Source organism: Lepidochelys kempii, chromosome 9, assembly GCF_965140265.1.
Source record: "Lepidochelys kempii isolate rLepKem1 chromosome 9, rLepKem1.hap2, whole genome shotgun sequence".
Classification (NCBI taxonomy): Eukaryota; Metazoa; Chordata; order Testudines; family Cheloniidae; genus Lepidochelys; species Lepidochelys kempii.
Window position 1 is genome coordinate 74,599,441 of NC_133264.1, and position 18,047 is coordinate 74,617,487.

The 18,047-nt window shown below is 40.7% G+C and overlaps 1 protein-coding gene across 12 annotated transcripts in view; it reads left to right on the forward strand.

Annotated features, from left to right (window-relative positions):
• The window catches only part of HDX (highly divergent homeobox), a 111,813-nt gene that overhangs the window by 52,841 nt on the left and 40,925 nt on the right, over positions 1-18,047 (forward strand). For all 12 annotated transcript variants that reach the window (XR_012160937.1, XM_073360905.1, XM_073360908.1 and 9 more), the window contains one exon: positions 16,596-16,742. Coding sequence is in view for 11 of the 12 variants with exons in the window: in XM_073360905.1 (XP_073217006.1) it covers positions 16,596-16,742 (147 nt within the window). In the remaining variant the exon portion in view is untranslated. The remainder of the gene's footprint in view (positions 1-16,595; positions 16,743-18,047) is intronic.

The window sequence follows — 18,047 nt, forward strand, 5'->3', positions numbered from 1 at the left end:
CAAGGTTGATGGTGAGGTGCTCAGCTCTAGCATTCGTTTCCCATCTAATCAAAAAGCTCATGTTTTATATGTATTTAAAAAAAAAAAAAGTGAGGTTTGGGGCCCATGGCAAGATCTCTGTCTTCTGATAGGCTACTTCACCAAGGGTAGAACGCTGAGGGGTTCTTTTAAATGTAGGTTTAACTTGTCTGTATGTCCCTGCTTTGGCTTTCATTACTGCTATCTACAGAGAAGCTAATTTGTTTTACAGCAGGTTGCATAATTTACAGCAGTCAGTTTCAGAAACAATGTAATAGTGAGATACTTTAAAGTCACTATTAGCAGTCCTCCCTCTGTAAGTCAGAATGCAGTAGATTTTCAAAGGTAGAATAACTCTAGTGACAGACTGATGTCACAAAGAGCAACTGGGAAACCCAGTGGAGTGAAAAATAGCTCAGCACAGTTCTTTAGAAATGCAGCATAAGACTTTGTTTTCATTTTTTTTTTAAAGCCCTGCTAATGGAAAGAGCAATGAAGCTCCCTCCAAGTGAGCTCCCTCAAAATGAAACTTTTTACCTACAGTTTCTAAAATTAGTTTAAAAGTAATGTAAAGTTCTTATTCTCCTAAATCTTAGATAATCCTTTAAATAAGCTTTGAAATATTCTTCTGTTTTTATTTATTTTGCTTTATTTCATTTTAATTTACATGAACTGAAATCTTAGATTGTAGATTATCTTGGCATGTACAGGAACTAAAATGTGCTGATGTAGATCCATAAATGTTTTAGCTTATGTAGTAACTGTAAATCTGCTCTGGACATACAATAATGTGTGTGCCAAGACTGCTGTTTAGTAACCTTGGTTAACTATCTTGCTATTAATCTGTGTTGTTAAATAGCCTGAATCAGTGCAGTTGAAGATGCTTTGTAAACCATTTTTGACTGTTGCAGATTTACTAGTCTAATGAATGACCTCAGTTTCCCATCTTTCACATAATCTCACACAAGGCAAATTGTCTTCTAATGAGATTCAAGAAAAGGACAAAATAATTTGTATTTGTCTGAACATGTGGTAGGAAAACAAAATATCTAATTTTGTGTTGTGATTCAGAATAATCTAGGGTGGGGTTCTAAATAGAGTTGTGTAGAGAGAAATTGGAGAAAAACAGAAGGCTGTACAGTGTTAGTAGTTTTTTAGCATGTACAGTTGAACTTAATTTGAAGTGGTATTTCTGGCAGCCTTTAAATTTAGAGGTTGTTTCCACATGGAGTTGTTCCCAATTAGCTGTTCCTGATTATTCAGGAACAAGTCTATGTGTGGATAAGCCCTCAGGTTATCTCTAAAGCAAAAAATAACTTTGCAATCGAGAAAAATAGTAGGCTATATAAAATAACTGAAACTTTCGGGAGGTAATATATTAAACATTCAACACCCGATCCCTTCAGTTAAGGGCAAAGAAAGTTCACAATCCGCATCTGTCCGAGGAGACCTCCATGGACAGAGAAGAATTAAGACTCCTCATGTGTTTCAGACAGAACATTTCTATTTAAAAGAAAGCAAAAAACCCCTACTACGTTGTTTGTTTGTGAAAGGTGCCCTGAGTAGTAGATGGATTCCTCTTCATGTCATTATAAGAAATAATCACAAAAAGAATACACATACATACTCTTGGTAGATCACCTTTTAAAAACCAATAAAACTAATAAAAAATGAGGAAGGAAAGCAAAAATAGAAAATATTGTTGTGGAGTTTCCTTGTAGACTTATGTCATTTGACTTTCTGCTATCTATAATAGTATCCACAGGCCCTTCTGAGGAACTGATCTAGAGTCAAAACCACAGTCCTTTTCCACACCTATGGGCTGTAGACTGGAAATCCTATTGGTGCTTCCTGTGAGATCTGTTTCCCTTGAGAGTTTTAACCTAATATAAGTAATTGGTAATTTACAGAAGAAGAAAATAAATAAAATTGTTGGATATTAAATTATGTGGATTATATATGCTGATGCTTCTGTCATTTGTGTACACTAGTGGCAAGTTTGTATGTGCACACATGGAGGACCTGGTATGAAAAACAAACCCTGGGAATTTAGGTGAGAAATGTAGTTTCATCTGAACAACTAATTTTTTCTTATGATCTACAGCTTTAACACTAGACCAGGGATCGGCAACCTTTGGCACGCGGCCCATCAGGGAAATTCGCTGGCTGGCTGGGACAGTTTGTTTACCAGCAGTGTCCGCAGGTTCGGCCGATCGCAGCTCCCACTGGCTGCAGTTTGGCATTCCAGACCAATGGGGGCCACAGGAAGTGGCGGCCAGCACATCCTTTGGTCCGCACCACTTCCTGCAGCCCCCATTGGGCTGGAACGGCGAACTGCGGCCAGTGGGAGCTGCGATCAGCTGAACCTGCGGACGCTGCAGGTAACTAAACCATCCCGGCCTGCCAGCGGATTTCCCTGACAGGCCGCGTGCCAAAGGTTGCCGATTCCTGCACTAGACACTTCATCAGCTTTTAAACTACTATTTTCAGTGGCAGATACTAGTGTTCATTTTGAAGTAACTCCTACATACTTGCTTTCTTACTTGCATTTTAATTGAGTGGCATGATGGATAAATTGCACTCATTCTAAAAGAATATTCACAAGTCTTTCAGTATGGTTTTAGGTTTCCATCTGTAACAGGTCATCAGAAGGAGAAATGGAAATGACTTAGTCTGATCTTCAAGCTCAGGACCCCAGGTGGGAAAGCAAATGTCGATTAAGGCCACCTTTGTCCTCCTTTGGCATCAATAAGAGCAGCCTCAGGGCTGCTGTTACACACTTTGGATGCAGTGGCCCCATGGGGCTGCTCTGCTGGCTGGAGATTGCCAGAGGGCCTCCTCTCCCATCCTTGACACATTCCTGACAAGTCTCCTGTGAGGGGAGGAGGCTGGGAGTGGATGGCACGGACTTAATGTATAATGGGTGCTCAGCACCTTCAAAAAATCAGGGCACTTATGGCCTTGCCTAGGTATGGACCAACTTGCCTAACTTTAAACATTCAGGTTTGAAAATTTTTGCCAAAGTGTGCCCATGAGATTTGCCCTCATCCTACCTGAAAACATATCCCTCTGTTCATTCTTTCTTGTCTTAAAAATTTTCCCTATGTGGCTGAGTTAGCTGGATATGTAAGAGTTGTTCAGCCTTACTTCTCTGTACAGTGGCATGAATATAACCCTCACTGAAGAGAAATGCTTTTAAGTGTTCTAGTGAAATGTGGTTGATTTAACCAATTCTTGACTGAAAAATTACATGCTCTGTTTGCAAAGTTATTAGAGTGATGGCATGTGTCCATTACACAATGGATGCGTGCATCTCATGCAATGGTGCCAGAGAGTTTTCTCTAATGGTGCCCATGGAGGTGGCTGTGTTTGTTCACTGGTGCTCCTTGTGCTCCCTCTGAAGCTATAAAGGAGTGAAGCTTTCCTCATCCTTCAGTTCCTTCCTACCATCCATGTTCGATCGGAGTATTCTGTCTGTCTGTTCCTTCAGTGGAGATTGCAGTGAATGTTCAGTTTTTAGTTAGTCCTACTTAAATAGTAGGAAACCATACGCAAGTGCTACATACCTTAATAAGTGGAAACATTTCTTTATCTGGGTGTGTATGCCTACACTGCAATTAAACACCTGCAGTTGGCCTATATCAGCTGACTCAGGCTCACAGGGCTCTGGCTGTGGGGCTGTAAAATTGTGGTGTAGATGTTTGGTGTCCAGCCTGGACCCTGAGCTCTGGGACCCTTCCCCATTGCGGAGTCCCAAAGCTGGGCTCCAGCCCAAGCCTGAACATCTACACTGCAGTTTTATAGCCCACAACCTGAGCGCCGTGAGCCTGAGTCAGCTGACATGGGCTAGATCTGGGCATTTAATTGCGGAGTAAATATCCCCTGGGTCTCCTATGCAATCTACTATTCAATAGATTTTTGATTATTTCTTACATTTAAGAGTAAGGTTTGGTGGTCAGCTCTATATAAAAGTGCACCTTGTCACAATTTTGGAGTTTCACTCTCACGTCATGGGACCGCATTCTCCAATCCTATGACCACCTTAACGGTTTCTTAAAGGCCTAGAAAGATTGTTCCCTCCTATCAGGGACCCTACTTCATATTGGGATTGGAATTTAGTGTTGTGAGCCCTTATGGGCTCCCTTTCGAACTGTTAATTACCCATTTGTTGCACCTTTCTGCAAAGGTGGCCTATCTAATAGCCATTGCCTCAGCAAGAAGAATGGGGGAATTACATGCTCTAGTGACTGTCCATATAGTTTTTTTACAAGAATGCTGTACAGTTTAGGCTAAACCCTAAGTTTCTCTCCAAAGTAGTATCTGATTCCACCCCAACCTATCTATATATTTACCAGTCTTCTTTGCAGGGCCTCATACTCAAAAAGATGAGCAAAAGCTCTGCACTCTGGATGTTTGCTGAGCACGAGCTTTTTATCTGAAAAGAACAAAGTCTTGTGGGTCTCTTCCCAGTTGTTTGTCTCCTACTCAGAATGAATAGGAAGGCATCCTATCACAGTACAACTTTCCAAATGGATCACTAGCTGAATTGTTATGCGCTACAGGATCCAGAACATCGCACTTGTAGAAAAGCTCTCTGCACACTCAGTCTGTACAGTATTTGTGGGAAATGTTCTTGTCATGGGTGTCTGTATAGAGCGTCAACATGGTCTTCAGTCCACACTTTTGCTAGACATTACAACCACATCAAGAGAAGATGCTAATGTAAGAAAAGCAATTCTGCAGTCTCTCTTCCACTGAGACTCCTAGCTCCCCCAGAAACTGCTTGGGAGTCACCTGGTGTAATAGACATATGCAGTTACTCAAAGAAGAAAAAACAATTACTCACCTTTGTGTACCTTTCACCCATTGAGATGTGTTGCATGTGTCCGTTACCTGACCCACCCTCCTTCCGCAATGCAGCGAAGTCTATCATCTAAAAGTCTGGTACGAAGGAACTGAAGGACACACAGGGCAGCTCTGCCCCTTAATATTCTCAGCTTGGTGCATGAGGAACACCAGGGTGAAGGCATGGCTGCCCCTATGTGTCTTGCCAGGGGAAGCCCTCTGGCACAGGTACCTGGGAGGTACACACACTTAGTGTAATGGACACATACAAAACCCCTCGAAGAACAACAGTAGGCGAAGGTGGATAACTGTTTTTTATGTTTGCACAACTTATTCACAAAGCTTATAAAATGTACAGAGAAGGAAGGCTGCACTAGGCATACAGGTGCGGCTGCACAGTAAAAAGTTTTTCTGACCAGGAAAAATTCCTGCCCATTTCAGCTATAGTATGGTCTTTTATTTTTAAGTTGAAGAAATGTGTGTTGTGTTTTGCTTTTCTTAAAGTGACTGGATCATTCTTGCTAAAACTTCCTTTAAAATCACAAAGATAGAAGCAAATCCTGGAAAATTTCAGCCCCAAATGTGAAAATTCGAAAAAACAAAGCTGAACAATTGAGAAACTAGAGTGGAAACAGTAATATAATCTTAACCATAGCTGTTACTGCTACTCCACATGTAATTAAGGTTATTGAGACTTGTGTTTTGATATGAGTGAAAGCTTGGATATTTTTGGGTGTTGTGGGTTTTTAACTTCTGCAGTTTAAAAAGAAACAAGTATTCATCCAACAGCTGTGATAAACAAGACAGTGTTGCAAAATCTCTACTCTAGTTTATTCACTCTCACTCTGAGATGACATTGTAGTACCCATTAAACCAAAATAAGTTAACTAGAATGATACTTCCAGACTCCCCTATCTTTACTCCATCTACAAGAGTGAAGCTGGAATTCTGGTATTCCTTAGTTCTGTTTTAGTTGCCCACAGTCAAGGGTAGAAGTTGGTCTTTTTGAGCCACAGCATTGAAGTTTTGCCTAGAACATGGAATCACAATGTGAGGGGTTATGGGCTAAGCATTGCTGGAATACAAAGACACTCTGAACACAAGTTCAGATCTCAGCAGAGGCCTTTCAGCCCTTCTTCCTTCTCAGACAGATGGGTTAAGTCTATGCAGTTTACTGTATGTGTGTGTTATGAATGAGATCTTAAAAACAGAGGTTCTGTCTGCTTTCCGTGTATGATAAGAGTCAGACTGTGGCTGGTCCATGTGAGGGTCATGGAGAAGCATCAAAGCTGCAGGAGACCTGCAAGGGAACTTGTCCTGAATTGCAAAAAGAAAAGGAGTACTTGTGGCACCTTAGAGACTAACCAATTTATCTGAGCATAAGCTTTCGTGAGCTACAGCTCACTTCATCTGATGCATAAAAGTGGAAAATGCAGTGAGGATGTTTTTATACACACAGACCATGAAAAAATGGGTGCTTATAACTTCAAAAGGTTTTCTCCCCCCACCCTACTCTCCTGCTGGTAATAGCTTATCTAAAGTTATCACTCTCCTTACAATGTGTATGATAATCAAGGTGGGCCATTTCCAGCACAAATCCAGGTTTTCTCTCCCCCCCACCCCACTCTCCTGATGCTCAAATAAATTGGTTAGTCTCTAAGTACTAGAGCCACAAGTACTCCTTTTCTTTTTGTGAATACAGACTAACACAACTGCTATTCTGAAACCTGTCCTGAATTGCAGGAGCTTTGGGCAAATTTATTTTGGAAGACAATTCTGCTACCTTTTGAATAGGTGCAATGTATACCTACCCCACCTTGTACTAACAGTTCTGCTGGCTAATGGGTAAGAAATCAGGAGCAATGGGACTAGACTCACCCCATCCTATCCCAGTCTTGTCAGAGTAGCTGATGCTGGTGATGGCTGGAAGCAGTCCATATGCTAAGGGAGTTCAAGGACTATTATTACTGGCCTTTGTATGTAGACACCAGAGTAAAGGGATGAAGACCCTTTTGTGTCTTCTTTCACCACCTCCCATTCCTCAGACAAAGCAACAGTTTAGGCCAAAAGATTTCATGGCATTTCTTGGTTGGTTTGACTCAGTGTCTGTGGCTACAAAGTTTCGCTCACCTTACGCTGTGAACTGTGCCATGAGACAGATGGGTGCTGCCCTTCATCCCAGAGATGGTTGCACTTTGCTGGTATCCTGGCATCAATGAAAAATGCATTTCTCCCTTCCCAAATGGATTGCGGCAGCGTTACTCTGGTGGTCCCTTCTAGCCCTGTGATTCTATCTACTTGGATGCAGATTGTCAGTCTCAAGAAAACTCCATCTACTCTAGTACAGAATGCTTTAGCACATCTCCTCGGTAACTTGGTTTGCCATAAGTACATCAGACCTGTCCTCTGCTCTTTACACTGGCTCCCCATTGAATAGTATGTCAAATTCAAGGTCTGCGTCGTCCTCTTCAAGACACTCAATGATCTGGGCCCAGGATACCTAAAAGGTAACCTCCTGCTTTGTGGTAAGAGCCATGGCCACTCAGGCACAATGGAACTGACTCTTGCAAGGTAAAGCTCTTTGGAGACAGTTTTCTTTGGGATCAGTCCAAAACAGGAATGAACTCCCATAAGAATAAGAACCACTACTAGCTTCACCATATTCCAGTCAAAGCGTACTTCAGCCTTGCTTTTGCTAGCATAAACAGACAGCAGTGTACATATACTATATAAAATTATTGGTGGTGTGGGGAGACCACACAGTTTCTCCTTGGGAAGACAAAGAAAGAAACCCACACATTACACATCCTAGTCATGTCGCATAATGAGAAGAGGCATTCAGATTCTTATGAACCTGAATAGAATGGAAGGTCACAATGGTTAATGTATTTGCATTGTTGAATTACTGTTAGGATTCTCCGGGTTTACGGTTCTTTGCTGTAATCTCTGGATCACTGACGAACTCTTCTTTCCTCCTCGAAGATTCCTATACATCTCTATAGAGAGTCCCTCATTATTTCCCCAACCTGCTTCTTTTTTTTTTTGTATTTACTTTGCATTGAACTATCCTCACCTGCAAAGCCCCTATTGTAGGCAACATTCTTTTGGACAAAATAGGCAATCAGTACTGCCTCTTAACAGCAATCTTCTTAATTGAGGTGAAGGAAGGCAAGTTTGAAGATCTCTAAAATTCAAGCAATATAATCTTTTTTGGGGCCTTGTTTATTTCATGGCAAGCTGGACCTAAGTTCCACTGCAAGGTTCCCTGGTTTCTGTGGTAGGCCAGTGCAGCTGACAGGAAATTCTTTGGCAGCTGCAGGCAAACTCAAAAAGTGAGATTCAAAATGAATTTAAATACGAAAACAAATAGAATCAGTATGGAACCACTCTGATATCTATTTTGCTGTCAATTTCTATTTACTTTACTTTGACCTTGAATTTTCAGCATTCAGTGTCTTGCAAATTTTTGTATTGAAAACACGTAACTGAATTATAGTTATGGGGTTGGCGGATGGGTGTGGAAGTTGATGGGTTTGGAAACTCTGTAGTGGGGCAGTTGGCAGTTATAGCCTTCAAGAGGCTTGGGAGGCAGTTTGTTTATAGACAATACCTCTGTTTTTGCACTGATTTAACTATGTTGGTTTAGAAACTGATACAGTTAAATTGGTATAATGACCTAGTATGGATGCAGTTCTGTCAGTATAAAAGTGTTTATTGGTAGGGCTAGATAACACTTCTATATTGATATAACTGCAGTAGCTTGGTTTCTAAGCCAATATAGCTAAATCAGTGCAAAAACTGTGTAGACCAGCCCTGAGACTAGGGGATGAGTATCCTGGTTGAATGGTTCTTCTAAAACAGGGGTGGGCAAACTTTTTGGCCTGAGGGCCACATCACAGCATGGAAATTGTATGGAGGGCTGGCTGGGGCAGGGGATTGGGGCTCACGGGAAGGATGAGGGTTCTGGCTGGGGATGCAGATTCTGTGGTGGGGCTGGGGATGAGAGGTTTGGGCTGCAGGAGGAAGCTCCAGCCTGGGATCAAAGGGTTTGGAGGACAATCAGGGCTTGGGCAGGCAGTTGGGGCGTCGGGGGGGAGGGCGGCTCGGGTGCAGGATCCGGGTGGCCCTTACCTGAAGCGGCTCCTGGAAACAGCGTCCTGCCCCTGCCTCCGACGCAGAGACGGGACCATGCCGGTCTTCGTGCTGCCCCGTCCTCAGTTCCTGGCCAATGGGAGCTGCAGAGCCAACCCTTGGGGTGGGGCAACGTGTGGAGCCCCCTGGCTGCCCCTGTTTCCGGAAGCCAAATGGAGCTGCTGCATGTGTGGAGCAGAGCCAGGCAAGCCACCGACCCTGCTCCCCAGCTGGAGCACCGGAGCAGGGAAAGGTCCCAACTCTGCTCCCCAGCAGGAACTCAGGGGCTGGATTAAAAGGTCCGGTGAGCCGGATGCGGCCTGTGGGCCATAGTTTGCCCACCCCTGTTCTAAAATCATCAGTGAAATAGTTGGCAAAATATCAACACTCTGAAATGAAGACAGGCAGTTCGCACTGTTTTTGGCCTATTGTTTCAGGCTGACCCCAGACTTCTTCCATGCTTCTCCCGCCAATCAGGTTCCAATCTCAGCAGAGGTCTACAGATGCCCCCCAATTTACGCAATCGTTCCATTCCAGAAAGCCTTGCATAACTCAAATTTTGTGTAAGTCGGAAACATATACCCGTATGTTACTCAAAAATTTCCACAACTCGAAAATCCTATGTCTGGCTTATGAAACTTTTCTGTAAGTACGAATTTGCATAAGTCGGGTGTTGTGTAACCCGGGGAGTGTCTGTATAAGGTTTTATGTAGCTCTAGGGAGAGTCAAGAACTAGTAACCTCTTAGTGTAACGTGCTCCCCTAGCTATGTGTGGATTCCAAGTGGACGATCTCCTGCCCCACATGCTGAAGTTATTTGTGGTTATGGTTCACCAGTACCTCCATTTCTAAAAATAAAATGCGCGTGCGCGCACACACTCTCTCTCTCTCTCTCTCACAACGAGAGTCGGGTGGAGTGTCCCCACTAATTTACCTATAGTAATGGGGACTGGAGCGTATGATGGCTTCTGAGGAGTGTTAGACAGAATTATAGATCTGTTCTCCTGATATAGCTATCCATTACAGGAAACCTATAAAGGATGTACATTTTAATCCAAACACTTGGAACAAGGCTGTTAGGTTTTTGTGGATGTGTTATAATGCAGCTAATCTGGCATAGTGCTAATGGGTCAGTGCTTAAAAAGGGAGGGCATTCTGACTTCTGAAATGAAATAAAGTAAAAACTGAATTTTATATGTTTGAGTAATATGTATGGTCAGAAGTTGACCTATCTCTTTTATAAAAAAACAGGCAGTAACTTGTGTTACTGTGGTTAAATATATAGATATAATTTATGGAGTATTTAAAGATACAATATGAGAACATGTAGGGGTATGTGTCCTAAAATCAAGAAGAAATAATGGATAAAAACAGACGTATTATTCTGTTGTCTGAAATGAGTAAAAAAGCACATTGAAATAAAACTATTTTAGTAGGCTTTTGAGATTGATAATCTGCATGCACTAATAAAATATGTTTTATTAAAGTATTTGTTTTTCCCATCTGAGTCTCAGTGATAGAGTTTATGAGGGACAGAGAGGGTATTTGTTTTTAAGCAATTTCATTAATTTAAATTAAATCAAGTCTTGCCTCTGCTACTGATCAAATTTCAGATTTTCATAAAAGAAGACATAACTTCTATAAAAGCCATCTTGTTATCATGACAAATACAATGAGACAAAACTAATGAATGATAGATTCCTAATAGAAACTTTATAAAATTGCTCAGTGAACAATTGAGTCTTTCATTTCTCAGGATATAGGTTTGGTCTGTACATCAGAATGAAGTAGATTGTATCTTTAAAGAATAGGAAGGTAATTCTGGATTGTCATATGTCTGTTTTGGGTGAAAGAAAGAAATGAACGTTTTAGTGAGGTGGGGTTTTTTTAATATGGTTTAAAACAGTGAATTTCAGAAGCAATAAATGCAAATTCAGTCTACTTTAAATAAACCAACTTGGGTAAATGGTATTTTTTAGGTGTACACATCTCCTTTTATGGAAACTACAACATATAATACCCAGAATTGATATTTAAAAATTCTAATTATTTAATATTGATTTTATTAAATGACTTCAAGTTAAAATGAAGTTATACTGTTCCTGTATAGCTTTGGTACATTTGCTCTGAAACATCTTCAACAAATGCATAAAAGTTGGGAAGTCAGAGCCAGTGCTCAAAAGGCAGTAACATGATAGGAAAGTGCCATTGAAATTTGATGGATCTTACCAACTTTAGGTATTGGTTTTGCACCAAAACTTTTAGATATGTTGTGCATATTCTGTGACACTTGGCTAATGCCAGCAGTGCCCATAATATGCAAACTGGATAATTTCTTATAAAAAATGTTGCCTTCACACACACACACAGCCATTGTATAAGCCAGTGGTTCTCAACTAGGAGTCGGGGGGCCATGGGCAGGTTTCAGAGGGTTCGACAAATAGGGTCAGTGGTAGTAGATTCACTGAGGCCCAGGGCAGAAAGCCAGTCCCCCACCGCATTGGTCTGAAGCCCAGGGTCCTGAACCTCATCACTCGGGGTTGAAGCCGAAGCGTGAGCAATATAGCTTTATGGGGGCCCCCTGTGGCATGGGGCCCCAGGCAACTGCCCTGTTTGCTCCCCCCTAATTCTGGCCCAGGCTTTTATATGCAGAAAAACAGTTGTGGTGGCACAGGTAGGCCATGGAGTTTTTATAGCATGTTGAGAGGGCCTCCGAAAGAAAAAGATTGAGAATCCCTGGTATAGGCAGCATATAACCCAGAGTCTGGCAGAGTTGTTGACTCAGTTTGCTAACTAGGACTGCTTTCTGAAGCTAATTTTTGAAGCTTTTCACCAGAAAACTGTCTCACAATCTGCTTTTCAGAATATGGATAACAAAACTGATAAATTTAATTACAGGGGGTAAATATTTAGCCATCATTTGATACCTGGAAGTACAAAGCAAAGACTTGGACCAAAAAGTGAAGAGGTGTAGGAGGAGGAAACAGAAGTTAAAGCAGAAGAGAAGTAAGAGATGGCTTGCAGATGCAAAGGTCTTGCTAGAATTGGGGTTCTAGGGTCTTGTGATGAGGCTTCCCCTTTCAAGGTTTTGAGAGAAACATGTATTTCCATTGTGATGTAAAACTTTCCTAGTAAGAACCATTTTCTAACTGAGTACCCTGTTTTGTGTTTAAATATATTTCTTTTCCCCCACCCTCAAATTTGTCTCTATCTGGAATCCTTAGAGTAGATTTTATTTCCTATTTTGGTTGCCATGTGAAGAAACTTGTCCCCCCTATTTCTGCCTAGAAGCAATATCAGCATGCTTTTCCTTATACTTGCTCTTGAAGGAGATGTACAGTAGCAATTTAAAATACCTGATTTGGCATGTAAATGAAGCAAAATGTTATTTGGCTAGTGGCATCTTAAAGACTAGAGTTTATTTCTGACAAGGAGGTAAAACCAAAACTGTCTTAAATTTCTTCTGTATGACAGCAGTAAGTGGAAAAAACAAGGTTTCTGTAGGGATGTTGCCAATGGGCATTTCCCACAGTTTTACTTCAAGACATATTTGCTTTGATTGAGTCCATTCAGACTTTTTTTTCCCTACATGCAGCGACCCACTAGGTACTTTTTCTGTTTTCTGTGGTGCTTAACAATGACAGGGAGCAAACTACCGTAATTTGATTTCTCTAATAAAAATTCCATAAAAACAATTGTAGGAGATTGCTAACACATCATACAGAGTGCTTATCTAGCTAGAAAGGGTCACTGTATATATGGGTAGGACAAAAGGAGATGACATTGGCTGTACAAGTATAAGCACTGAAGGACAGACAATAGACAAGTGTGAGGTCATTGTGGCCCCCAGGAAGTAATGCCAAAATGTTCTCTCTCACTTGTCTGTCTTTACTATTCCTTTTTCATTGACACACCGCCAAGCACTCTGCTCAAGGCAGACTGGAGTCTTAATTAGCTTGCCCATCTCTACTATTGTGGTCACAACAGCAGGGCTTTTTTTAAAATGCCTTGTGAGAAATGTCAGTGCCACAGATACATTCATCACTTTAAAATATTCTGTTTATTAATATAAAAAAATTAAAACAAGATTTGGTACTTGGGCTGAATTGCTACTTCAGTGTTTTTTCATGTGTCAGAGGGAAAGCACACTGTTAATGTCTGTCACAAATTGTCCAGGGAAAGAGAGTTAACACTCCCTACTTAATTTCTTCATATTTTAAAACACAAAACACCATTGTAAGTAGTTAGGGTTGCTATACACATAACCTACCTGGCTCAAACCCACAAAAGTGAGGAAATGAAAAATTAGGTTACTTAACAGAACTTACCCTCTATACTTTCTCTCTTCTCCCTCCCCCTGGAATCATCCTACTGTTCTCACAATTTACTGTACACTGCAACTTTAGCTCTGCCCCCAGTTCTCCACACCACACACCTCATTGCAAAATTAACCACTGCTAATACAGTTAGTAGTGGATGTTTGATCAAGCTATGTGTTGTGTGGGTGGTCAACCTGTGGAACTCCTTGCCATAAGATGTGAAGGCCAAGACTATAACCGGGTTCATATCTTCATAAGTTCATGGAGGATAGGTCCATCAGTCGTTATTAACCAGGATGGGCAGGAATGGTGTCCCTAAGCTTCTGTTTGTCAGAAGCTGGGAATGGGCGACGGGGATGGATTACTTGATGATTACCTGTTATGTTCATTCCCTCTGGGGCACCTGGTATTAGCCACAGGATACAGGGCTAGATGGACCTTTGGTCTGACACAGTAGGGCCATTCTTATGTTCTTATGGGTAATAGAATTCTCGCATAAGGTTGTAGGTATATACTGTTAGGTGGTTTAATTTTAGCAGCAGAACCTGCCCTGTCTTGCAGTGGTTGTGTTTTCGCACTTTCACCTTGAAAAAGCTGCCATATTGCTCTGTTACCTTGCAGCAAGAGAACTGTCATCCTAGAATATTGTGAAACATTGGGAACCAGATATCTAAACTGGACTTTGAGCCTTACTACAACTTGGAATAGGCTAATTTAACTCCTGGAGGTTTTCCTTTGCCTCCACCCTCCTCTTTGCGATACAGTAGTGGCTTCCCTCTTCTCTACCCCCAAGGAATAACGGTATAGGGGAGAAAGTGAAATGGTATCTGTTCATGGCCATGAACTGAATCATTGTGTTGAAAGACAGCTGCATGGTTTGCTCCCAGGAATTTTTCTCCAGCAGCCAAAGGGTCCAATCGCTTGGAAGGCAATCCACAAATCCTGGTTCCCTCTCCTCTGCTATCAGCCAACTCTCAGGCAAAGACAATGTAGGGCTGCCTGAGTGGCAAGTAGCTACAGCAATGATTCCTATGGTATCCCCAGAAGCAGGAGCAGATGCAGTACTTCTTTACTGTCAAGGTTTTAAAAAAAAAATCAGCCTTGAAGTTGAACTAGCTGTGAGAGGGGTTCTCAAACTGGGGGTCATGACCCCGCAGGGGGTCATGTGGTTATTGCCTGGGGGGTCATGAGCTGTCAGCCTCCACCCCCAAACCTACTTCACCTCCAGTATTTATAATATTAAATATAAAAAATGTGTTTTTAATTTACGGGCGGGGGTCATCGCACTCAGAGGCATGCTGTGTGAGAAGGGGTCACCAATTCAAAAGTTTGAGAACCACTGAGCTATGAGCAGTCTAATGTCCCCATGTTTTTACTGAAACATTCTTAAATGTCTTCCATCATGCACCTACTCTTACCTTCAGCAGTTCCTTCCGTTCTTTCAGTCACTGGGCTGCTCCTTATCCTCCCACCTGTTCCAAGCAGGCAGAATGAGAATGAGGCAGAATACCTCCAGTCATTTTTAGAAGCCAAACACACCCCATCCTAGTAGGTATAAAAAGGGGGTATTTGATCAGTGGGCCTGGAAGTATCTACTCTGTCATTTTGCTCAAATTAAGTCCATAGGAAAAAAGTGGAACAGTTCAGATATTTGTAGAGCCCTCAGTCTCAGAACAGAGTCCGTTAGGAAGTCGGCATTCCTCTTCTCTTTCACTTCTGAATGGTAGATTGTGAAGAAAGGTTCTGAATTGACTGTACCTAGATGGATGAAACTGTACATAGCAGGGGAGTATTTGGAGTATTTTTTGGTAGTGAGTATAATCTGTTAATACTACACTATACATGTGCTGAATTACATAATCACTCTAAACAGGACATTATTTTTTTAGGAAACAAACTATAATTCGCAGAAAGAAAAGGAGTACTAGTGGCACCTTAGAGACTAACCAATTTATTTGAGCATAAGCTTTCGTGAGATGCATCCGATGAAGTGAGCTGTAGCTCATGAAAGCTTATGCTCAAATAAATTGGTTAGTCTCTAAGGTGCCACTAGTACTCCTTTTCTTTCTGTGAATACAGACTAACACAGCTGCTACTCTGAAACTATAATTTGGCACACCTATTTTATATTAATTTAGCACTGAAGAAGCTGGAGTTCTTTTAATGACTTGTTAAGGATTTATTTAAAAAGGGAGAAAACAGCAGATACTTATAACTAAAGAGGTAGATGACAATACTGGATTCTATCAAAAATCTTAGCAATAATTTTGTTCCACTAATTTTGCTGACTCATTTTAAAATTAATGTTTTAATAGCTTTTTATTTGAAAATTCTCTTCTCTTTTGACATAGAAATCTTGGGTTTAAATATATAATTCCAGTAATTGGTGTAAATAACAAGTAACTAAGCATCTGCAGATGTGTTTCTGCTATCTCTTCATGTAGACTTCAAAAGTAGCTGCCTCTATGGATTCTTCGCAGCAAGAAGTGGTAAATCTGTTTGTCAGCGTGAGGAAATGGAAACAATGATTAAGATAGTTGGACTAACAAGAGTTACTGGAGCTAATGGTTTTACTTGCAGTGCAGTACAACATACATAACGCATTTTTAATACACAACCATACAAATCAAGGAAATGGTAGGTAACCTCGGAATCATTTTGCAGTGTCCTTGTTTATATCTATTGTCTACTATTGTGCAGTTTTATCAAAACACAACATTTGGTAAATCATAAATAGTGAAAACAATTTAAGCTCCAGAGCCTACCATATAAACATAAAAGGATTCCCTTTAGGGGGCTTGGAATCCTTTGAATTATGCATGTATTGTAGTTATCAGTAAGATAAAAGGGTTCTGGCAAAAACAAAAAAAAAAAAGGCAACTTTCTCCGCCCCCAAGGGATAATACGCATAATGGGGTGAAGAGAAAGTAAACAGCTGAAGCAAAAAATACCCCATGATTACTCATGAAACCTTATAAAAATGAAATAAAGCAAATCAAATAAGATGGAATTAAACAATGCTAGCACATTTAAAACGTGCATTGGTTCTAAAACCACCAACAGAGGTGAATCCCAGAGAACTCTGTGACAATCTAGATTGAAAAATTGACATCTTCAGGGAAACTAATATGAGAGAATTTAAAGAACAGAAAAGCTAAGGAAATGGAAGGCCATGAAGTGATTTTTGCTTTTGTAATTCCAAAGTACTTCGTTTGTGAACAAGGCAGTATCACCTGAAAGCCTTTTTTATATCTTGTTCTAATCATAACTTCTTGTCTTACAGCTACAGGACCGCACACAGTTTAGTGACCGAGATTTAGCTACTCTCAAGAAATACTGGGACAATGGCATGACCAGCCTGGGCTCAGTCTGCAGAGAAAAAATTGAAGCTGTTGCTGCAGAATTAAATGTTGACTGTGAAATAGTGCGGGTAAGAAATGTACAGTCTCTCCCTTCTCTTGTTTCAGAAGCAAAAATAGCATAGATAAAAAAAACCTTTAAAAATTGCTTGAGGTAGCCAGAAATATATTTCACCATATTAAATAATGAATGGCCTGCAAGGATGTACTCTTGCTCTTTCACCAGTCTATATATAGATAAAAGCCCTCAGGTGATTTTTTTAAATTTCTTTCTTTCTTTCTTAGCAGCAAGAGCAGCTTTACAAAAATTTGACATTCCATTTAGAGTGGAATTAATATAAGATTTTAAATGAGCAGGACTATCCCAGCAGATTGAAAAGAACTAGCAGTTATGATGGGACTAAAATACAAAGTCCCTCTAGGGATAAGAAAATGCTTTTGGTGTAAAATCAAAAACATGTGAAAGAAATTGATCAAAATGGGCGGGGGAGAAATACTTTGCAGGAACCAGGACAAGATGTGACAAAGTGGGCAAAGGATATTCTGAGGGATACTGGGGAATTTCCATTTAGTAGTCCACATAGTCATCAATGATTTCCTTAGGGAAGAGAAATGAATACAAGGTTGATGTGGTTGATCATTTTAGAGAGCCATGCAATATAATTGAAGTAAATAGTAAAATGATACTGGACACCAGTGAACAGACGTTCCAGAGGTGTAGAGAGGAATGCAATCCTGGGGGCATTCTAAAATGTCTGGATTTCAGGATCTGTTCTACCTTAAACTTGGAATGTGGATACTACAGCAGAAGACAGAACTGCAGAATTGTGATCAACATGATGGTCACATATGGGTAGAGTTTATACAGATGCATCATTCCCATAGGTTAGGAAAGTGATAATCTCGTCATTCAATACTAGTGAAATTCTGCCTAAAGTAAAGCCTAAAATTCTGAGCCCTGACTAATAGAAAGTCGGGAGGAATTTAGAGCAATTAGAGGTGGAGGAATTGACTTAAGAGTTCAAAAAAAATGTAATGTGTGTAGTTTGGCTGTATGATGACTAAGAGGGAGCGCAGTTGGAACAGTTTACAAATATTGAACTTGGGTTTGCCAAATCAAGTGATGGAAGTTCTTTTGCCTTACTGTTTTAGAGTAATTGGAGAAAAATGCAGGACAGTATAGTGTAGAGAACAGTCTTTTATTAGCAGAAAGATGGACGTGACAAGTTACTTTGACCTTCACTTTTCATGGTTCTGACAAGTAGGTGTTAATCATAGGATTATTTTTTTATCTTGAGTCCAAGCTAACTGTATGACGATCTTTCATTTTCGTTAACTTGATGTTTCATCATCTTTCTTTAGGAGCTCTACTAAGC